At 60.7% G+C, this 21,455-nt stretch overlaps 3 protein-coding genes across 21 annotated transcripts; 2 read left to right on the forward strand and 1 right to left on the reverse strand.

The window, feature by feature from the left end:
- The first annotated feature begins 859 nt into the window (after positions 1-859).
- Positions 860-7,714, forward strand: PHOSPHO1 (phosphoethanolamine/phosphocholine phosphatase 1). 15 transcript variants are annotated; one of them, XM_045044481.1, is made up of 6 exons: positions 860-1,009; positions 1,496-1,629; positions 2,282-2,380; positions 4,076-4,265; positions 5,104-5,225; positions 5,918-7,714. In XM_045044481.1, the coding sequence occupies exons 4-6, from the start codon at positions 4,221-4,223 to the stop codon at positions 6,798-6,800; spliced, it is 1,050 nt and encodes a 349-aa protein (XP_044900416.1). In that variant the 5' UTR covers positions 860-1,009; positions 1,496-1,629; positions 2,282-2,380; positions 4,076-4,220; the 3' UTR covers positions 6,801-7,714. The 15 variants fall into 15 exon arrangements, with proteins under 15 accessions (XP_044900416.1, XP_044900417.1, XP_044900415.1 ...); XM_045044482.1 differs by having other exon boundaries at positions 4,079-4,265; XM_045044480.1 differs by having other exon boundaries at positions 4,135-4,265.
- Positions 7,715-8,013: 299 nt separating this feature from the next.
- Positions 8,014-17,915, reverse strand: ABI3 (ABI family member 3). Of its 2 annotated transcripts, none has more exons than XM_023243412.2 (8): positions 17,719-17,915; positions 13,010-13,177; positions 11,520-11,696; positions 10,097-10,182; positions 9,873-9,968; positions 9,524-9,678; positions 8,888-9,019; positions 8,014-8,524 (listed from the first exon to the last, which is right to left on the reverse strand). In XM_023243412.2, the coding sequence occupies exons 1-8, from the start codon at positions 17,833-17,835 to the stop codon at positions 8,361-8,363; spliced, it is 1,095 nt and encodes a 364-aa protein (XP_023099180.2). In that variant the 5' UTR covers positions 17,836-17,915; the 3' UTR covers positions 8,014-8,360. The 2 variants fall into 2 exon arrangements, with proteins under 2 accessions (XP_023099180.2, XP_023099179.2); XM_023243411.2 differs by having other exon boundaries at positions 9,524-9,681; positions 17,719-17,914.
- A 75-nt stretch (positions 17,916-17,990) lies between these two features.
- Positions 17,991-21,220, forward strand: GNGT2 (G protein subunit gamma transducin 2). 4 transcript variants are annotated; one of them, XM_045044488.1, is made up of 6 exons: positions 17,991-18,129; positions 18,392-18,683; positions 19,199-19,283; positions 19,578-19,678; positions 20,054-20,156; positions 20,537-21,220. In XM_045044488.1, exons 5-6 carry the CDS (start codon positions 20,073-20,075, stop codon positions 20,660-20,662), a joined length of 210 nt encoding a protein of 69 aa, XP_044900423.1. In that variant the 5' UTR covers positions 17,991-18,129; positions 18,392-18,683; positions 19,199-19,283; positions 19,578-19,678; positions 20,054-20,072; the 3' UTR covers positions 20,663-21,220. The 4 variants fall into 4 exon arrangements, with proteins under 4 accessions (XP_044900423.1, XP_006940293.3, XP_044900422.1 ...); XM_006940231.5 differs by lacking the exon at positions 19,199-19,283; XM_045044487.1 differs by lacking the exon at positions 19,199-19,283 and having other exon boundaries at positions 18,392-18,543.
- Positions 21,221-21,455: the final 235 nt, after the last annotated feature.

The raw sequence follows: 21,455 nt of genomic DNA on the forward strand, positions 1-21,455 counted from the left end.
AATAATTTCCCCTGTTGTGAATATTCAACCGTTAAGTGCAGCGACCTAGTACAGCGTCTGGTTCAGAGCACGTACTCACTATATACAAGTTTCAGCTCTCTGCTCTCAAAACAGAATCTTCTCTTCAACCATCCGGCTGCAGGGCAGTCGGGGGTAGGGGAGCAGGGGAGCGTGGCTAGGCACGGACTCTCGAAAGCGGGTTTTTTTATTTACAACATCACTTGCAAAGGGCAAACAGTTGGGTCCTTAAATCAGGGTTTATGGGGTAGGGGGAGTGGGAGAGTCTCTCTCCCGGCCATCCCCTGTAACCTGTAACGGGGGAAGGGTCCCAAGAGGCGAGGTGCTGGGACTCCGCGCGCGGAGGACAGAGCGACGCGCACGTGGGAGAGGAACTGCTTTCCCTGGGCTGGGTCAAGCCGTACCTACCGCCAGGCTTCGGAGAGCTGGGCGTGGGGGTGCATTTCTGCAAAGCTCAGGGCTCAGCGCCCTGGAGGCACAGCCCTGACACTTCTGGGTGTACGGGCGGGGCTTCACGTAGAGCCCCGCAGCCGCTCCAGCGAGGGTGTCCCCCACCCACGCTCCTCGGGAGGGACGCGCTCCGTCCCGCCTCCCCTGCCCTCTCCCCTGCCCTCTCCCCGCCCTGCGCGCAATCCCACCTTCGCTCCAGCTCCGGGAGCCTCCAGGGCAGCCGGGAGGCGTGGCCCGCGGGCGGCCCGCCCCTTTGATGTGCACCGGCACCGCTGTGATTGGACAGTCGCTTGTGACGTGAGGGGACTGCGGTGGGCCCGGGTGCTGCGGCAGCCGCAGCGCCGGCCGCGGCTCGGGCTCCGGCTCCCGGGCATTTAAAGGGGACGCGGCGGCAGCCCGTGGTAGGGGGGGGGGGATGGGGGGCAGGTGGAGGGGACGGCCCAGACGCACATCATCCACGGCCCCTCGGGACTGGAGGGACTCGTGAGCCGGAGCCCAGAAATCCGGGGGTGGACAAGACACCGCGTCCCCTCCAATTCCCGTAAGCACCCCTTAGCCCATCCTGCGCCCAGATACCTCAGCTAGCCCCTCTCCCCCACTCTTTGCACTCCAAACTAAGCCGGGACAGACCTCTGCCGCCGCCGCTCCCCGCGTGAGTCCTGCGCTCCCGGAGGTACAGGGGAGGGCTGGGGTCCCAGTGCGGGGTGGGGGCTGCGTGGAGTTTGAGGGCGCTCCTTCACGCGTGTCAGTGGGGGGAGCCCCTGGAGCGGAGAAATGAGTCCTTCTTTCTGCTACCTCGGGAACCTCGTGCCCGGGTAGCCCTCTGTCCCCTACTCGGGCAAAGCGAAGGAATCTGTGCCCCCCCTTGCTCCCCGCCACCCACGAGCCCCCCTGGGCTCCCCGAGCTGCGCACACACCCCCCCCCCCCGCCCCGCATTGGAGCGAAGCACCGGCCAGCTGGGGGTGTGCCAGAGTGCCTGCTTTCCAGCCACCTCTAAAAATATCTCTCCCCCCACTCCACCGGCAGCTGCCACCTCCCTGTCCACTGAGGATCCCCTTCCAGCTTGTCCACCCAGGCAGGGTGAGCCCAGAGGAGGCTCCTGGTCTCAGCTTCTGCACCGACACCGGGGCTACAGGTCATCACGCCGGCTAGTCAGAACAGTAAGCTCACAGCTCAAGGGGGTCTCCGGGGCGATAGGGGACGCTCTCTGGCTGCCGCTGTCCCAAGAGCCACCAGGGACTCCTAAGTTCTAATCCTGAACCTGACGCTGTGCGACCTCCAGGATGTTAGCTTGACCTCTCTGGGCCTCGGGTTTTTTCCTATTTGCTGCTGGTGGTAGTGAGAAGGAAGAGACCATGGTGACGTTGGGAATACTGCCTGGGAAAGGGAGAAAACCTCAGCTTAGTTGTGACATCCAATTCCTAGTGATTGATACCAGAAGGTTCGGTCTTGGGCAGGGGGCTTGTCACTATGATATCTCCAGGGTCCTCACTCCCCACCCCCATCTCTCTTCTGCACGTTTCCTGGGGGAAACTGTCCCCAAAGCCTGTCCTGTGAGCTCCACCCATTCATTAAGAGGGGACTTTCAAACTTAGGGCCCATGCCAAAGAGGGGCCTGTTTCCCTGCCCCGTCTGCCACCCCATTCCCACAAATGTCATCTATAAGCATTTGTTGTAAAAGGCAGGAGGGAGCAAAGAGGAATCGGTGATCTGATACGGAATCGGGTAGGCAGGCGCCGCTTTTCGAGGGGACTAGAATATGGACCCCCTGCCACCCTTAACGAAACCCCCTCTCTCCTCTCTCTGCTCTAGCCATCTGGAGAAGCTCAGAGACCCCGTCTCCCTTTTCTCTGAGGGACTCTTTCTGGTGACCACAAAAGAATTTGGTCACTTAGGACAAAGCTGCCAGAGGTGAGTACGCTTTTTGAACGTCACGAGAATGAGGTCCCAGGAGGGCCTGGGTCCCTCTGCTTGCTGTGGGGGGAAGGGCGGGGGGTGGCTGCCTGGCCCTGCTCAGCTTCTGGGGGAAGAAACCCAGGACGCCTGGCTTTCTGCTCTGGGGACGAAAAGAAACGAAGGCAGTTCACCAAAGAGTAAATATTCAACTCATTTTCCCTGAATAGATGAAAAACATGTAACTGTATCGTTTGCTCTGATGCATAAGTTTTGTACACAACTGAAAATCGGTAGAATATTCTACCAAATTTTTTTATTTTTGAAGAAAGAAAAACAAGGGGCAACCGACACAAGGAGACCCTTTTCTATGGGATGAAAGTTGCTCTCGGCTTGAGCAGCCTGTGTTCTCTTTGTATCTTTGTATTTCCCGCTCACTTGTCTCTCCGTGCCCGGCGCGGCACTTGTCTGTGTCTGACCCTGCTTGTTTCTACCACGGGAGGGGTATCCCTTGACCTTTCTCCTCCAATGCACTAGGCCTGGGGACGGACACAGGATATCAGGCAGGCTTCTGGAAGGTTGGAACTCCCTCCAGATAGGGCCTGGGGACAGCCCTCCCATCCTCCAAAACATGCCATTCCAACATCCCCATGCCTCCCTCCCCTTCCCCCCCCCATCTTCTTGATCCCTCCCCCCCCAACCGCCTCCCTCTTTTGCCCCCTGCCCCATTCGGCTTCGGCTGCCTTTCCCAATTCCTAGATTAAAAGTTCTTAAGGGAAAGGCTGAGACCCACATCCATCCCTGTCAAAAGGGCTCAGTGCACGTACGGTTCGGGAGTGGGGGTGGGTGGGATTGGGGTGGCTCGAGGTGATACGGCCTGTCCCTCTGACCTGTGTCCTGTTGCTGGGATGTCCCAGTCACTGTCTTGGGGGCAAGAGGTTCTCCCTGATGTTCTGGGATGATCTGGGGTGAGTGTCACCTTGACAAAGTCAGGGGTTTCCAGTGTCATCCGCCGTCACCACCAGAGGGCAGCAACCAGCCAGACACTTGTTCCTTTGCGCGGCTAGTCGTGGGTTCTCAATATTTTTCCAGATCCGGCCCAGCTTCTTCTAGTCGCTCATTCAACCCCAGGGGCAGAGCGGAGGGATGGGGCACGGGGAGGCAGTGGGAGTTGTAAGTGACATCCTCTGTAGCCGAGTTGGTGAAACCCCCACAAAGCTAAACCCTGTCCCCAGAGCCACACAGCAAAGCCCCGCAGAAATTCCAAACTGACTCCTGGCCGATTGCCAAGCTCTGAAGGCACCAGGGAGGCCAGTCTCTGATCACTTGTGATGCCCAGGGGTCCTGTTGCCCCCACCCCCGGCCACCTGTGGTACAATGAGCCTGGTCACCTGCCCCTCCCCCTTTAAGGGCAGAGAGCACGCAAGGCTGTGGCCAGCAGTTCGTGAACCAGGCTCCCCGTGGAAACAGCACAGCCTGGGGCACGTTCACCTCAGACGCCAAGTTCTGGTTTCGCGGTCTGTCTTTGCCACTTACAGGGAGTGACCTTTAAGTCGGTTCACCTCTCTCTGGGTCTCCGATAATGTCACCTTTAACCTCTCGAATGTTGCCGGGGGGTTGTGAAGACGATGCCTCGCAAGGGCTTGGCCGCCTGGGAGAACTGTGTCTATTTGAGGGGTTTTTACGGAGCCCCTGGGGGTGGTTCATCCTCAGCAGGGGAGACGGAAGCATTCGTGGTGGAAACAAAGCTAGCTGCGGGCACCCTCCAACAGACCTTGTGTGGTTGTCAGGAGCTCTGGACGACGGCTGGAGGCCCCACAGAGTCCCTGCAGGCGGTGCCCAGGGTGATGTACCAACGATGAGTGGGTGTTTCCCAGTTGCTGGCCTCCGATGCCTGTCTAGGGTAAGTGGGTCCCTCTGGGGATTTCTCAGGATGAGGCCTCAGCCCCCTTCCCCTGCTGCGGTGGAAGGAGCCCTATCCAGCCCCTTTTTGGCCTATCCTCGTCTCTCCTGGGCCTCCACTAATCCCTGGAAATTTCCATCCCAGGTGTGGGGGCCTGAGGCTTTATTTACATCTTCACCTCCAGGGATCCTGGGCCCCTGAGACTCCCAGATGGATGTCAGTGAGACCAGAGGGTGACCCTAGGGACGAGTTCAAAGGGACAGTTCTATTAGGGAGGCAGAGAGCTCGGTTCACATCCCAGCTCCGAAACTGAGAGCTTGGACTTCTGTTTCACAAGGCGGGCCGGGCCAGAAGCATCACAGGACTATCAGAGAGCGAGTTAGGAAGAAACCAGAAGGAAGGGTGGGCCCGTCTGGACTCACTGGGGTGGGAGGCCCAGGCGGGAGAAAGGCAGCGTGGCGGGTATTCTGAAGCTGCACGCGATTTGCTCTCTGCCACCCGGTCGTGTACCGCGGCGGGCAGGCAAGGTGGCAGGGCAGGGACAGGCCTCTGAGGGCTTCTGCAATCTCCATCTGCTTGCCTTTCTTTGTGCCTCACACATGCCCTGTGGTCCCCTATCCTCTCCCATGTCCTCTGGAGGTGGGGGACGCTGGCCCGAGGCCCCCACTTCCCGGAGCCCCCATCCCCACTCTGTGTCTCTGTCCCGTCCGCCTCCGGGCTCCCCTGGCACGACCTCCTCCTAGCCTTCTCCTTCCCTGCCAGGCGCCCGCCCCCTTCCCCCTCCCCTCTGCCTTTTCAGCCACGCGGCTCTCTTTCCTCTCCCTCACCTGTCTCCCAGGTATGTCGCAGCCTGGCTCGGGAAGCTCCTACCTCCCCAGGCCCCACTACTTCTCTTGGTGCCCACTTCCTTCGGACTCTGGCAGAAACCCCACCCGCTGACGTGTTCCTCCCAGGGAACTGGCAAGTGATTAGTGACGATGAGCTGTCAGCACAGGGCCCTAGCAACTCCCCGGAGAAGCAGTGTCCCATCCTTGGACCCCCGCTAGCCACAGCGCCCAGAGAGCCGTCCTGGGTCACCTCGCCGGCCTGGTTATTCCAAGAGCTAAACTCCAGTTCTCTGGCAGCCCTTAGCTCCTATCGAGGCTCAAGGGCCTGGCATTCGCAATCCACATGCCTTGGCCGATACCAACAGCGTTCCCTGGCGCCTGGCTCCTTATTGTCCACAGTCCCATCGAGGGGGCACGGCCCAAAAAGGGAAGGAGGAGGCTGCTTCAGTGGGATGAGTGCCCAGCCTCCCTTGCCTGTGTTTGTCAGGGAAGAAGGGTGCGGAGAGGACTCCACACCAACAACCGGGGTCCCTGGGAGCCTCCAGAACGGCCTCGTCCAGAAACCTCCCCAAAGGAGTGACCCGTTGGAAGCTGCTCTTCTCCTCTTTTAAGCTGACCCCGTTAAGTCTCAGTGGCCCCAGATGAGAGTAGCAGAGACAGGTGCCAAGGACGCCCCTCCTGGGGTCCGGAGGAGGATGGTCTTCTGAGGCCAGCCGCCCCGCACAGTTCGCAGAGAGGTGCCGACGGGGTGGGCAGGGAAGGCTGGGGAGAGGGCGGCGGCGTTGGGGACTCCGACCAGCTTAACCAGCCTTGGGTCCTCCTCAGGTCTTGGATGTGCCAGCGCCTCTGGCCGTGGCCCGCTAACCAGCCTCTCCCCGGCCGGCTCGCGCCGCGCCCCCTCTCGCTTGCTCCCTCCTCCTCCTCCTGCTCCTCTCCCCCCTGCTCCCAGGACGGCGGGATGGCGGCGCAGGGCGCGCCGCGCTTCCTCCTGACCTTCGACTTCGACGAGACGATCGTGGACGAAAACAGCGACGACTCGATCGTGCGCGCCGCGCCGGGCCAGCGGCTGCCCGAGAGCCTGCGGGCCACCTACCGCGAGGGCTTCTACAACGAGTACATGCAGCGCGTCTTCCAGTACCTGGGCGAGCAGGGCGTGCGGCCGCGGGACCTGCGCGCCATCTACGAGGCCCTGCCCCTGTCGCCCGGCATGAGCGACCTGCTGCAGTTTGTGGCCAAGCAGGGCTCCTGCTTCGAGGTCATTCTCATCTCGGATGCCAACACCTTCGGCGTGGAGAGCGCGCTGCGCGCCGCCGGCCACCACGGCCTGTTCCGCCGCATCCTCAGCAACCCGTCGGGGCCCGACGCGCGGGGGCTGCTGGCGCTGCGGCCCTTCCACACGCACAGCTGCGCGCGCTGCCCCGCCAACATGTGCAAGCACAAGGTGCTCAGCGACTACCTGCGCGAGCGGGCCCACGACGGCGTGCACTTCGAGCGCCTCTTCTACGTGGGCGACGGCGCCAACGACTTCTGCCCCATGGGGCTGCTGGCGGGCGGCGACGTGGCCTTCCCGCGCCGCGGCTACCCCATGCACCGCCTGATCCAAGAGGCGCAGAAGGCCGAGCCCAGCGCCTTCCGCGCCGGCGTGGTGCCCTGGGAGACGGCCACCGACGTGCGCCTCCACCTCCAACAGGTGCTGAAGACGTGCTGAGGACCGCGGCCTGCAGGGGGCGCCCGGGCGGAGAAGGGGGCGGGGTGGGGGCGGGGAGATCGGGAAGTACAAAACCTAGTTTGCCTACTCCCTTTTCCCTTTCGCTTTGGTATGTCCCTCCGGGAATTTCGGGAACTCCGGGCTCGTCCACCTGGGGGCTGGGGGAGAGAGTTCGGAGCCGTCCCTATCTATGCAGTTAACCCGGCTCGGCCGCCCCCGCCCCGACCCAGTTCCACTGCAATGTTAAATTCTGGAGTCTGGCCCCCACCGGGGTGGTGCGCATGCCTGGAAGGCAGCAGTGTTTTCCAAACACTGTTTTCCCTGGCGGGGTGGGGGACAGGAACATCTCCCACTGCCTTCACTGCTGCCTTGGGCCGCGAAACCTTCCCTCTCCCCTAGTCTTCTGTCAAGGGGACCCCGGTCCCGAAATCCTCCCGGCCGCGCCGCAGTCCCGGCGGGGAGAGAGGAAGCCCTCTGCCGAGGGCCTCAGGCCTAGATCTCGCTTCACCTATTGCGTCCCCACACTACACCCTTTTTCCTTTTTGCCCCCCTTCCCGCGCCCGCCCTGCCAGCCTCCCCAAAGGGGGAAGAAAAAAAAAAAAAAAAAAAAAAGCCAGAGGGAACAGTCGCCTCCTGGTGGCGGAACGAGGTAGCGCACCGTCCGGCTCCGGTCCTTCCAGCCAGGGACCTCGCCGCTCGCGCCCGCGACGGTGTCTCCTCCTCTCACCCCAGCCTCGTCTATGCAGCAAAAGACCAGGGACTTTCCCAAAGTCGCCCCGCGGGCTGAGAGCCCTCTGCGCCCCCCTCCTCCCGTATGGAACCGAAAGCCATGATGTTTTCAAGCAGAGCCAGCGAAAGCCAAGCCCTTCCTCCCTCTTTGGTGTTCTACCGCTATAAAGGAGGTGACGGGCAAAGAGCCGACTGAGGTCTCTCGCGCCGGTGTCCGGAGGGTGAGGGTGAGGCGACCCCTGCTCCCAGAGAGCCCCACGTCAGCGGGGGAATTGGTCCCCACTCTGGGAAGAGCGCCCGGCTCGGGCAGCCCAACCCGAACAGTAACACAGCGAGCAACGGGCCAAAACAGGAGATTCAGTCAATGCAGAGGGGGCACCAGGGGGCTGGCGTAGGGGCCACCTCACGAGGACGGAAGAGACGGGGACAGACTGCTGCCAGCGGCAGCAGAAAGGGGGGGGGGGCTCAATAATGAGCAGGAGCCTTTAACTCCCTCCTCTCTGGCCCCCCAGCCCTGCGGGGCAATCACCAGGAGGTCATCAGCGTTTTATTCAAAGTTGGCACTCGATGCTGCATGGAGGGGTGGGTCTTCTGTGGACAAGATCACCAAAGTCCTTGGCTTCCGGTTCTTTCCTGTCTGCGGCAGGCCTTCCGGATACATCCCTTCTCTCCCCAGGACCCCTTCCCACCACCGAGAGGAGGGGGAAGGGGCGGGCACAGCTCACAGGTGGGCAGGCCGGGTCCCGCCTTGACTCTGGAGCTGACTTTGCACTGGAGCTCAAGAGGCTCGCAGCGCAGTGCTCGGGCAGGAGCTCAGAAAGCCCCAGAGTGTCAGCAGCTGGGCTCCACGTAGTTCCCGGGGAAGAATCCAGTCCCCTCCGAGCTGACGCCCTCACACCAGCCATCGGAGTAGCGGCGTGTGATGCAGATGACGGTGCCCTTAGAGAAGGAGAGTTCGTTGTCCTTCTGGCGGGTGTATGGGTACAGCGTCACCACTGCAGGGCGGGAGGAGAGGGTGTCGTGAGACGCGCCTCTTGCCTTACCATGGGGGGTGCAGGGGCCCCTGGACGGGATTCCAGGCAACGTCTAGGGGAGGCGGCTGCAGGGAGTGGGATGGGGGGGGAGTGTCTTCTCCAAAACTCTTGGGACCCCTCCCCAGCCCGATTAATATTCAGTGCCGGGCCAGCTGCCTGTCTGTCCAGCTTGGTTCACCACTCCCGGGTGAACGTTCGGTCAGCTCATCAGAAAAGTAGGGTGTGTGTGTGTGTGTGTGTGTGTGTGTGTGTAGCAGGCTCACACCCTTGAAGATTCTAGAGTATTAGGGGTGGGGGGAATCCCCAGTCCCGGGAGTCAGGTACCTTTCTCCAGGTATGCAGCAGGGACCCAGCTAGGCTCCTCCGGCCCGAAGCCTGGTGGGGGCAGATGTGGCAGTCCCAGCTCATGGACGTCCAGGGGTGGAGGAGGGGGCAGGTCCAGGGGCAGCTCTGGTGCTGGGAGGGGAAAGCAGAGGGCCTGCAAATATGCACCGGGAACCCCCTCCACTGGCCCCAGAAAACCTCACTGTTCGGAAGCAAGGCTCCAGGATCTACCCATTTGAGGTCATCTTTCTCCAGCCTTCCACCACCACGGTCCCCCCACCGGGTCTCTAGAATGCAGTAGGCGCTCAGCAAACACACAAATACTGAGCAGTGTGCGGCCGTCAGGCTCTGCCACTGAGCTGGGTGACCCTGGGGCAAGCGACTTAACTTAACCTGTCAGCCCCGACTGCGTCTGTTAAGTCAGAGTGTGAACACCCTCGTAGGGCTGTTAAGGTCAAGCGAGAAAATGGAGGGGAAGCTTGAACACAGAGCCCGGTAGAAAGCAGGCGCTGAGTTGAGGCGAGCCAATTCCATGCAGGGGGATAGGGGTGGGGTGGGGTGGGGTGTTAGGAGGTGAGAAGAGACCCCCCCACCCCGCCCCCGACAGTGGAGCCAGGAGAGGGCGGGGCTCCTTACCCAGCAGGGGCAGGGACACTTCCTCCAGCGGAGGGGGCGGCAGGAAGACTTCGGTGGTGGCCGGTGGAGGAGGTGGAGCCACGGGGTTCAGGAGAGGTGGGGGTGGGGGTGCTGCCTGCCCCTTGGTCGCGGACACCCCACCCACACCTTCGGCGCTGCTGAAGTCCAGAGAAAGCGGGGCTCGGCTAGGTTGGGGGACACCTCCCCTAACAGCATCCCCCAGCTGGCCCCGCCCCTCCAGTCGTTAGGGGGGGGGGGCCTGTGATGAGAGTCCTCTGGACCCTAGTAGTCCCCCTGACAACCGGTAGGGGGCCCCCTCAACCCCCTCACTTGGACTTGTGGGGCTCACCCTGCAGAGGCCAGGGAAGAGGCAGACGAGGTGGTGGAGAGCTTGCCATCGGGCACCACCGGGAGCTGCACCGGCTCCGGGATCCGCGGTGGCCTCCTGGCGGCGGAGGGGAGGGGTGCCGTCAGGGGAGCCGGGAAGGCTTCCGGGGCGAGCGGGGGGTCGGGTGCGGGGAGGAGGAGGGGGCAGCTGGCGGAGGAGGAAGTTTGAGGATGGCGAGGCCTCACCCCAGGGTGGCGGAGGCGGGCGTCGCAGGCGCCTTGATGCTCTTTCGAGAGAGGGTCCCCGTCCGCGACAGCTGCGTGCTCAGATCCTGCGGGGGGGGGGGGGGGGGGGGGGAGGGGGAGGAGGAGGAAGCAGGGGACAGAGCTGACGTCTATGGGAACCCGAGAACTGGGAGGGAGAGCGCCTTCACAGCAAGTTCCCACTTCCACTTCCCAGCCCCCTCTCCCACCCCCCCCACCCCCGCCCCCCACGCCCCGCTCGCTGTTGCCTGGGCCCCAGGCCTCTAGTCGGGGCCGCAGGCCCGACGGAAGCCTGAGCAGACGCGGTCTGACGGCCACTTCCTCCAACCAGCTTAGCATCCGCACCTCGCACCTCGCTCCCCAAAGCATCTCAGTGGCCAGCTTGGTGGTCTCTAATTCTGACAGATCCTAACCCGGCAGGCGCGCGCGCGCGCGCGCGCGCGGGGCTCAGGAGGTGGGGTGGGGGCGGAGGGGACCATCACACTTAGCAATGTCCCACCCGTCGTTTGGATGGGCCCGCAGAGCTGGCTTTGGGCGGCTCAGGACAGAGAGGGGCAGGGCGTTTAAAGTGCGCACAGGGCAAGGGCGAGCCCACACGTTACTGGTGGGGTGTCGCCAAGTCCACGGACCTGGGGAACGCCGCCCTCTGCTGTACTCCGCGAGGCACGAGACAAAAAGGACCCGAGCTGAGGCGCAAAGAAAGAATGGAAGCTGGACAATGAGGAGAACTCACTGGTGGGGAGGCCTGGTGGCTGGAGGAGGGAGTGCCGTCTCCCCTTTTGGGGGAGACGGGCCGTTAAGGGTGTTAAGAGGTCGTTTAGATCCAGGGGAGCCTTAAGCTAGCCTGGCATGTTGACGAAATGGACCGTGTGTGTTCTCCCCCCTCTCAGGAGATGAGCCGAGCAGAAAATGTCAGTGGCCGTGCTCCCCTGGCTTCACAGGTCCCCTCTGAGCGGCCGCGTGCATCCCCGCCCCTTCCCACCCCCACAGCAGCCCCCCGGGTGAGTGCTCGGCGGTGACCTCAAACCTCCAGACAGAGGAAGTTGCTGTTCTCTGTGTGTGGCTGGGGAACGATTCTCATGCACGCCCCTGACATCCTCCCTTCCCCTCTTCCCCTTCACACCCACCCAGCCCCCACGGAAGGGGGTTGCTCAGACCCCACCCTCAGCAGACCATCTGGGGACAGGGTTAAAGGCCGGCCATGGAGGGAGGGGCCGGGAAGGAGGGGGGGGGGCTCGGAGAGTAGGGGTCCAGCTAAGGTGATGGCTTCAGAGAATGAGGGGGAAAAAGGGCTGCAAGTTGGGACAAGAACATGGTCGTGGAAGAGAACTGGGGGCCCGGGGAGAAGGGAGACACGGAACAGGAGAGGGTGGGTTGTGGGGAAGAGGAGGGGCCCTCTCTCTACCTTGATCCCATGGCCAATGTCATCCAGGCAGCCAAAGTTGAGAGGTCTCCGGTAGTAGGGCGTGAGGGGAGGGAGGCTGTCGGGGGCGATGACTTTCTGGCCAGGGGGCAGCCGCTGGACGGTGGCTAACGTGCCGATCTCCCTTCGGGCCACCTTCTCCATATGCATACTCACCATCTGCCACGACAGGGGTTGAGGTGACAGAGGGGGGAGGTGGCCTCTGCCCCAGTGCCCTTCCTCTTAAAATTTTTTTTTTCAACGTTTATTTATTTTTGGGACAGAGAGAGACAGAGCATGAACGGGGGAGGGTCAGAGAGAGAGGGAGACACAGAATCGGAAACAGGCTCCAGGCTCTGAGCCATCAGCCCAGAGCCTGACGCGGGGCTCGAACTCACGGACCGCGAGATCGTGACCTGGCTGAAGTCGGACGCTTAACCGACTGCGCCACCCAGGCGCCCCTAGTGCCCTTCCTCTTAAGGGAGGAGGAGGATAGAGACTTGGGGTGGGGGTGGGGACCATGGGAGGCCGAGAGATCCAGAGAAAGAGTACATTTTCTCCCCCCAGGCCACGCAGTATTTGGGAAAAGAGTTGCCAGGCGAGGAAGGAGCCACTTTGGCGAGACTTCCTGCTGGAAGAGCATGAGGGTTATTATTAGCTGGAGCAGGATCCAGCGGAAAAGAGAACACCCGGCATCCCTGCAGATGCTGGGAAGAGACCGGAGCCCCGGGTTGGCTCGGGAGCAGAGGTGGACGGTGTGGACCATGTGGAGGGGGCGGAGAATCGAGGCTGTATCAGCTGACTCCCTTGGGGGGACGGATAAGTGAATTCGCTTCCTCTTGGAATGTTCTGTGGGGCGACTCACGGCATCCAGAGGGTGGGAACTCCGGTCCGCGGGGGGGCGGGGGCGGGGAGAGGAAAAGACACACCCCGCCGTGAACACGTGGGTGATGGGCAACCCAGGCTGATGTTCCAGCGGGTCTGAGCGTGTTGTTGATGGGGCAATTCCTCCGCCAGGGATCCAGGAAGGAAGGAGGAGGGTGAGTGTGCTAGATGGGCGGGGGGCCACTGTCTCGTGGTGGCATTGTCTTCAGGGCTGAAGACGGCCTTGCCCAGCAAACACTTCGGGTCTAGGACAACTTAGCCCGTTACCACCCCGGGGTTGAGATGCAAACAAGGCCCCTCTTCCTCTTTCTTGTCCTGTACGGCCAACCGGGGTTGGTCAGGCCTGCTGCCTACGGCGCCGGCGAGAGTTCAGAGCAGGAAAAAGCTCTGCCTTCAAGGAGTTCCTAGTCTGGGAGGGCGGCAAGGCCCAGCACGGAGACATAACCAGAGAGGAGGAGGCTCAAAACGCTTGGGAATCGCCAGGCTTCTGTGGTGGAGGAAGGCATTTGGAGGAAGGCGAGAAAGAGCATTCGCCGGAGGAAGTGGCCGAGCAGGGGGCGCTGCAGAATGGGGGGCCGGTGCAAGAGGCCCTCCCACACGCCCCTTACCTGGCCCAGCGTGTTCACACGGGCTTCGACCTGCCGCAGGGAGGCCGCCTGTAGGTCCAGCATCCGTAGAGTGTGTCCGGCCAGGTTGCCTACTTGGTAGGCCACACTGGCCAGAGCCTGGGTGGTGAAGGCCATGGTCTCCTCCAGCGCCCTCCGCTTGTCTGTGGCCTGAAACACACACGGCCCTGGTCTGAAGCCAGCCCAAGGATTCTGCTGGATCCTTGGCTGGGCGGGTAGGGTGGGAGAGGGTGGAGGGAATGTGGGGGCTGAACTTTCTTTCTTTTTGAAAGAGAGAGAGAGACAGAATGTGAGAGACGGGGAGGGGCAGAGAGAGAGGGAGACACAGAATCCGAAGCAGGCTCCAGGCTCCGAGCTGTCAGCCCAGAGCCCGACGCGGGGCTCGAACCCACAAACCGTGAGATCATGACCTGAGCCGAAGTGGGAAGCTAAAGCGACTGAGCCACCCGGGTGCCCCAATCCCAGCCCTTCTAACCAGAAGCCCTGGAAATGCAGCCAATGAGTCTGTGCCTTTAAAAGCTCCCCAGGTGACTCTTGGGTTTCTTGTTTTTCTCCAGTCCGTGGGGTGGTGTTTGGGAACCAATGACCTAGTCCATTTTATAGACAAGGAAACTGAGGCCCAGAGACGAGTGACTTCATTCATTCATTCCCTCAGCGTATTGGGAACAATACACTGATAATCCGGTAAATCCAGACTTCCAACCATGGCCTATATAGGGCCCCACAGGGTGGGTTCTGCTTTTCTGTCCCCCCTCATCCCTCGCCACCCCCTCTCACGCACCCCCCCCCCATGCACATTGGCCATTAGGTTCCTGTTCCTGATCAAGCTAAGATTGTTTCTACCTCAGGGCCTTTGCACTTACTGTACTTATTTCCAGGACCCTTATTGTTAAGTCTCAGCTCCTTAGAGACATATTTTGTTACCACCTTAAGATTCTCCTAGCCTATTTCTGTATTGGCTCTCTTCCGTGTTTCTCCTGTAGCCTTGTCCTCATAGCACCTAGCACTGTCAGAAATGATTGATCTATTTATTACCTTGCTCCCCCTCCCATCCGCCCTCCCGTATACTAACACGTAAGCACGGTGAAGGCAGAGAGCCTGTCTGTTTTATTCTGTACCCTACCCCGGAACAGTGCCCAACACACAGACGAGATTTAATAAATACGCGTTTGTGAGTTAAGTAATGAATTGACTGTGACCCCAGACACTTTCTGGGCATCTCCTTAGTGCATGGCAGGCGCTGTGCCAGGTGCTGGCCGGAGTCACACTGCCAGTCAGCCGTGGAACGGTGGGCAGGGAATGGCCGAAGACAGAAGAGGGTTTTGCTTGTTTGTTTGTTTGTTTGTTTTGTCTTGCTTGTTTTGTGTTGTTTTCAGTGCCCCGTCAGACCACGGGCGCTGGAGCAAAACTTCTCTGTTATTTGGTTCCCCACGCAGCTTCCTCATCTCAGGTCAGATCATGACACTGCTGTGATTTAGCCTGTCCCCCTCTCTAGGGGGTAGGGGTGAGTCCAGGGCAAGTCTGGGCCAGGCCCAAGCACTGACGGACAAGGCCGCACCATGCTGCCCCCTTGCTAAAGGCCCTTGCGTGCTCCTCAGGGCCGGGTCGGCGGAGAACCCATTAGAGCAGGATGCCTCCAGGGTGGCCTGAGCCAGGCTGGAGTCAAAGGGCAGGCCCAGATCCTTGTGGGCGGCCCTTCCCTGCCTTTCTGTTCCAGCAGCTACTCATTTGCCCGGAGTTTACACCTCATCAGCGTATGTAACCAAGAGCCTTGAAAAGGTGAAGAAATCAACCTGAAATCAACCTGGGGTGTTTAAACCAGAACGGATAGCAGGTCTAGTTTCTAGTTCAAGACCTTTCTTTAACAGGTGAGGACACAAAGGCCCAGAATGGGGCAATGACGACTCCTCCTTGGTCCCCACCCAGATTCCTCCCCCCAGGTCCCCTGCTAGGACCGATGTGTGGAACGGTTAGCCCAGATAGCACAGTGCCTGCTTGGGCCCAGCTCTGGGAGGCTGGGGCCTGGATACCTGCTGACCCCTGGTTTGGGCTTGGCCCACAGTCGGGCCTGGAGGTACGAGGGTGTGAGATCCACCTTCATGGCCCACTGCTCATTCATGATGCAAATTACCTTGTCTGTAAACTCAGTGGACTCTGACTGAGAACTCTGCAGTTGACCCCAGCCTGCCCTCCCCCATTCCCCACCGGTTTCCTGACACCTGGTTGGGGCCTTGGGGCTGAGGGAGGGGGCGGTGGGGAGGCCCGAGGGCATGGGAACCAGGCCTGATTTAAGAGCAGTTCTGAGGGGCGCCTGGGTGGCTCAGTCGGTTGAGCGTCCGACTTCAGCTCAGGTCACGATCTCACGGTCCGTGAGTTCGAGCCCCGCGTCAGGCTCTGGGCTGATGGCTCAGAGCCTGGAGCCTGCTTCCCATTCTGTGTCTCCCTCTCTCTCTGCCCCTCCCCCGTTCATGCTCTGTCTCTCTCTGTCTCAAAAATAAATAAATGTTAAAAAAAAATTAAAAAAAAAAAAAAGCAGCTCTGAGAAGTTGCCCAAGCCCCTCATAGGCATTTGCTCCCCAGACCAAGATGCTCAAAGAGGCTGGGTAAGGTAACCGAGGTCAATTAGTTAGTGTTCTGCGTGAAGGAAGCAGGGGTCCGGGGACTCTGACCTGGGTCAGGGCTCTCGATGCCCTCGGTATTTTTACAAGGGCCGCTTCACCTCGCTCGAATTGACTTTCGTTATCTGCCTGTGCCTTTCATCGTTCCGATGAATGATGATGATGGCGGTGGTGATGACAGCAATGGTAATCGTTTCCATTTATCCCCCCCCCCCTCCGTCCCCACTAAGGGCCAGGTGCCGGGCTACCTGCTTTGACCATGATCACAACTGAACCCGTGTGACCTTCCGGAAGAAAGGTGTGAGAATCAGAGGGTATCTTGCCACGGGTCTCGCCGCTGGTAGGCGGCGGAGTTAGAAACCGGACTCAGGTCGGGGCGCCTGGGTGGCTCAGGCGCTTAAGCGCCCAACTTCAGCTCAGGGCACGATCTCGCGGTCGGTGAGTTCGAGCCCCACGTCGGGCTCTGTGTTGACGGCTCAGGGCCTGGAGCCTGCTTCGGATTCTGTGTCTCCCTCGCTCTCTGCCCCTCCCCCTGCTCATGCTCTGTGTCTCTCTGTCTCTCAAAAATGAATAAACACTAAAAAAAAAAAGAAAAGAAAAAAAATCGGACTCGGGTCTCGGTGACCCCTAAATCCCCTGTGCGCGTGGTGAATAGAAGCGAGAACCCATCTGAAAGGGCCTGGGGGTGCACAGAGGCTACTGAAGGAACAGACAGAACTCCTTCTGCCCTCGTCCAGAAGAGGATGCCCTCCAGCACCACGAGAACCCGGCTGCCTTCCGAGCCACACGGTCCGTGTCCTCCACAAACGGGTCACTCAACTTCTCCGCAAACCAATTATTTCTCAGGGCCGCACATTCACCTAGAGGTTTGGGGATGGGCTCTGGAGTCAGAGTTCTGCGTTCGCATCCGGATTCGGCCACCGGCTTGGAGACCTCGGGAAAGCGAGCTCGGCTTTCTGAGGCTCAGCCTCCCGGCTGTAAAGTGAGAGCCCCTCTCCCCTCTCAGGACGGGGTGGGGGGGGTGAGGACCCACAGAGGCCATGCGGGCCACATGCCTGCGCAAAGGAAGGGTGCAGAGCGCTTTAACTGCTATTATCATCGACCCTCTTTAATCTGCCATTTTCCCATAAGCACTTGCTACTTTCATTATTATTATTTTTTTTTTTCCAACACTTCGACTGCCCCGGGAGGTCCCCGGGGCTTCCAGTGCGAATGAGCTGGCTTTGCCTCATAGGGCATGTCAGGGAAGGGGAAAGGGGGAAAGGAGAGAGCCCGGTTTCAGAAGTCAGGAGGCCGAGGCCGAGCTCTGTCACATCCGAGCTGGGTGACCCTGGACAAATCACCTTGCCTCCCTGAGCTGCTGGCTCTTCACCTACGAAAGAGGAATAACGCTACTTGTCTCATAAGGTGCTTACGAGCATTAATGAAAACACAGAGGTGCTCAGTCATTGCCAAGTTTCCCTCGCAACCTCTTCCCTCGATCCACGAATCTACGTTGAGGGTCTCGGAACAACTATACAATGTAGGGGACTGTTCTAAAACGCCACCATGGTCGTCTTTTGCCGGGAGACGGCTCCCAGCCATCCCGTTGTCCTTCCCCTGCCTCTGCGTCAGACCCCGTCTCTTTAACCCAGCCTGGTCTCGAGGTCTGTCTCCTCTCACTCAGATATCAGGGAGAGGCTTCTCTCCCCGCTCTCTCAAGTTCACTGTTTGGAGAGTTCTGAGGTCTCACCTGGAGACAGCCTGCGAACGGAAGGACGATGACAGAATTTGCATGTGGACGAGGCTTTGGGCCCGTGGGTGCGAGCGGGACCCAGGAAGGAGACGAGTGGCCTGTCCCGGGGCGTCTCTGAGGCTCCCGGAGAGAGGAGGGACCTGGGGGGGTGGGGGGTGGGCATGGGCCGGGTAGCACAGCACCAGGGCTGAAGTTTCGGGGGCCTGGAAAGAAGCCAGGGCCTGGGGTGATTTCCCAGCCGGGCCCCAGGACGCGCCAGCACCTGTCAGAATGGCTCCCGTGGTCCTGCCTTGGAGGTGGCCTCCGGGCCCCTCGGGGCCTGTGCCCCGTCTGCCTACCTGCACGTAGTTGTCCACGCAGTAATCGGCGACACGCAGCAGGGCGCTGTGGTTGCCCCGCAGGGCCTCCCGGCCCGTGGGGATCTCAAGTTCCCGCAGTTGCTGCAGCTCGGCCATGGCCCCCCAGCCTGTGGCTGGCTCCCCTGGGAGCCGGCCGGTTTTGCGCCTCACCCTGTCCTTGATTGGTCGCTCTCCCTTCCCCACCCCCCCCCTCCCCACCGCTTTTGGTTTCCTCTGCGTGAGAGACCCAAACCTGCTTGCAAAGGGCAGGCGGGCTCATTCCGGGACAAGAGGAAGTGAGTCCCTGTTCCCGGGGCCTGAGACTCTCTGCCCCCTGCCCAGAGGAAGGGGGAAGCCAGGGGCCCCTCTGGGAGCCCAGCCCCCCAATCCCTCCCAGCAGAGGAAGCCAAGGTCGGGGCGCTGTGATTGCTCCCTGGGCCTGGAGAGGAAACTGCTAGGCGGGTGGGGGGTGGGGGTGGGGTGGGAGACGGAGGAGGAAGGGGGCTGGCCTGCTCTGGGGGGATTGGGGAGTGGAGGTGGATTTTCCACTCATGGAAGGGGAGGAAAGGGCAGAGGGTGGGGGTTTCCTTGGGAAGCTCAGGGATGAGTCACCAAGGGCCTGGGGAGTGGAGGGTGGTGAGGCTATGGAGACCAGTCGTGCTGGGGGCCGTAGGGTGTTGAGCAACAGTGGAACACAGCCAACACGAGAGGAGTCGGCTCAGACACCGGGAAGACACAGCCAGAGGCCCCCTGAGAAGTGTTCCCAAGCCTCTGAAGGCTTATGTGTGAGGGAGACCTGGGGCCCATGCCCTGTGCCTGATGGAGGTAAGACGAGATGACGCGGGAGGGACTCCGATTAGACAACAGGAAGGAGTTGGCTTTGAGAAGCCCCAGGTGTAAGGTCCAGATTAGCCGGTGGATTTCAGGAAGCATCGGCGGACAGAGCAGCGAGCTGGTCTCCAGAGGTGCGTGCTTTCCATCCTGCGTGAACAGGGCGGTTGGACTGGAGGCCTGCAGGGCCCGGGCCTGCCCTTAAATTCTTAGCGCTCGCAGCTGGGGGTGGGGCTCGGCGTCTGGAGCCGGGGTGGGGGGGAGTCAGGGTGGACTCCAGCCTCCTCCCAGCCCCTTCCAGCGCCCCTTGTGTCAACCCAGAGGGAGGGGAAGAAGAGGATCCCTTACTGGCCATATTGGTGTCTCCGGCATCTGCTTCTCGACAGGGTCCCTTTGTCGTGGGACAGGTGTCGGCCTGAGCCGGAGCTCAGGATCTACGAGACAGCATGGCCCTTAGGGGGTTCTGGAAGGAGGCCGAGAGAAATATCAGGATGTGGGCCCCGTGCTCAGCGATTGGAGAGGGAGACCCGCACTCAGGGCTCAGAGGGACACGTGAAGGCCAAGAAGCACGGACCCGGGCGTTAGAGGTGGCCGTGGCCCCAAGTGCTGGCAGGCACAGCCTCCTAAGTGAGGAGTCTGTTGTTTTCAGTAAGCAAAGGAAGGACTGGACGAGCTGGGAGGAACTCGTGAGGTGTCATCGCAGGGCTCCAGGGGGAGACACCACCGTTTCTTGGGTGAGGGACGTTAGGAGCTGGTCTAGGACTTGCTTCACCGAGAGGAAAAGGCTCAGAGGAGGCTCAGAGGGAGGGGAGGGGAGGGCTTGGGAGAGAAGGCACGGGGAGGGGAGTGTGTCGGGCCGGAGGGTGAGGACTGGTTGTAAGCCAGGAGGGTCACTAAGGGAGCAGGGCGGGTGCACGGGGCAGGGTATCTGCTCCAGGGGCAGTGAGGGCTTGGAGGCTCAGGCCAGTGGATGGGCTTAGAACCCTGAGCCCCTGATCAGCTTAGGCATCAGAGGTTTTGGCTTCCAGACCATCTGCTTTATCTGAAGACTTCCAGCCGATAAGCGGGGGAAGCTCAAACACCGTCTCGTCCGAGTCGGGGACTTGAAGTCCACATTCTTTCCGGGCAGGTGAGAGGGGCTGAGGTTGCGCTGGGCTGGGCTTTAGTCTTAGAATTATTCAAGCGGGGCACCTGGCAGGCCTTCCCGATGACCCTGTCGTGATGGTGCTGATTGCAGCCAACTCCCGTCATCATAATAAATGCGTTTATGATTCATTATGCGCCAGCCAGAGCGTTAAAAATATTTGAGATGCGTTTATTCTCCTAGGACTCGCAAAGATCATACAAGGAGGGAGGGGACCATCATTATACCCATTTTGCAGATGGGGAGGGAGTCTAGGGTGTGAATACGCAGGGCCTGAGGTGAGGGGCAGGGCAGGGCAGGGCAGGGAAGAGGGCTCACGGGGACTGCGATCCCAGCTGCGAAATCCTTTCCGGGACCCAGGTGTCCCCGGGGGGGCAGGATGGCCCAGGAGCTCAGCGAGAAGGACCTGTTGAAGATGAACGTTGAACAGCTCAAAAAGGAAGTGAAGAATGCAAGAGTTCCGGTAAGCCTCGTCTTCCCTCCCCTGCCCCTCTTCTCTTCTCCACCACAGCCCGGTCCTTCCGGAGCCGGGACCCCAGGAAGAAGGGACAGACGGTGGGGTGGATGGTGCAGGAGAGATAGCACGCAGAGGGAGGCTGGGGGTCAGCCCCATGGAGGTGGCCAGGAGCGAGGCCCGCGGCCTGGCGGGCCTCCCCAGCTCCGGCCGGCGCCCCTCGGAGGCAAGAACTCACCCCCCCCCCCCAGCCCCTGCCTGTCCCTTTGGTCTTTTTCCTCTGCAGCCTCTGTCCCCACCCTGCCCAGGACCTGTTTTCTTGGACCGAGCGAACCATGGATCCCGACAGACAAACAAGGGCTCTAGGGCCACGCTTTGTTTCCTCACAGATTTCCAAGACGGGAAAGGAAATCAAGGATTTTGTGGAGGCTGAAGCAGGAAATGACCCTCTTCTCAAAGGCGTCCCCGAGGACAAGAATCCCTTCAAGGAGAAAGGCAGTTGTGTGATAAGCTGACGGCCCTGGGGCCCCCTTGCCCTGAACGGCCGTCCCTCCTCAGCCCCACTCTCCACCAGGACGCGAGTGTCCCCCGGACGCCCAGGGAGCCAGGCAGTCTTCACCGTCTCTGGGCCACAGCATGAGCAAAGACACCTGGCCGTGCACTTGGGGGTCCGTTCCCCAACCTCTTCGACTCTCCCCTCCTCCACCTGCTGGGTCACTCACTGCTGGTCCCGCCTGGAGACCCTCTGAGGAGAGCCTCCTTGGCTCAGCAGCTGACACCTTGTGCGGTGGGGGTCTGAAGAGCGTGCGACACCCTGAGACCTGAGACGGAAATCCTTAGAGACATCTGGGCCACCACAGGGCGTTCCTGTCTTCCCCTCCACTGTCTTCCGCAAACCGGCATTCCTATTCAGAGTAGTTTGGGTTGAGGGCCGGAGTGGGGGGTGGGGGGGGGGTCCTTCTTCTCCGTCGTGTGTCCGATCCCTTGGTCCTCCCCCTAGTCACTTTAGATCGCCCCAGAGGGGCCTGAGGACACAAAGAGCTTGACAACTCATGATGTCATGATTTCTTGCATATTCTTTTTTTAATGTTTATTTATTTATTTATTTATTTATTTATTTTGGAGAGAGAGAGAGAGAGAGAGAGAACAAGCAAGGGAGGGGCAGAGAGACAGAGACAGAGACCCAGACTCCAAAGCAGGCCCCAAGCTGTCAGCCCAGAGCCCGATGCGGGGCTCGAACTCACGAACCTGTGAGGTCACGGCCGGAGCGCAAAGTCGAACACTTAACCGCCTGAGCCACCCAGGCGC

Source organism: Felis catus, chromosome E1 (genome assembly GCF_018350175.1).
Source record: "Felis catus isolate Fca126 chromosome E1, F.catus_Fca126_mat1.0, whole genome shotgun sequence".
Taxonomy (NCBI): Eukaryota; Metazoa; Chordata; class Mammalia; order Carnivora; family Felidae; genus Felis; species Felis catus.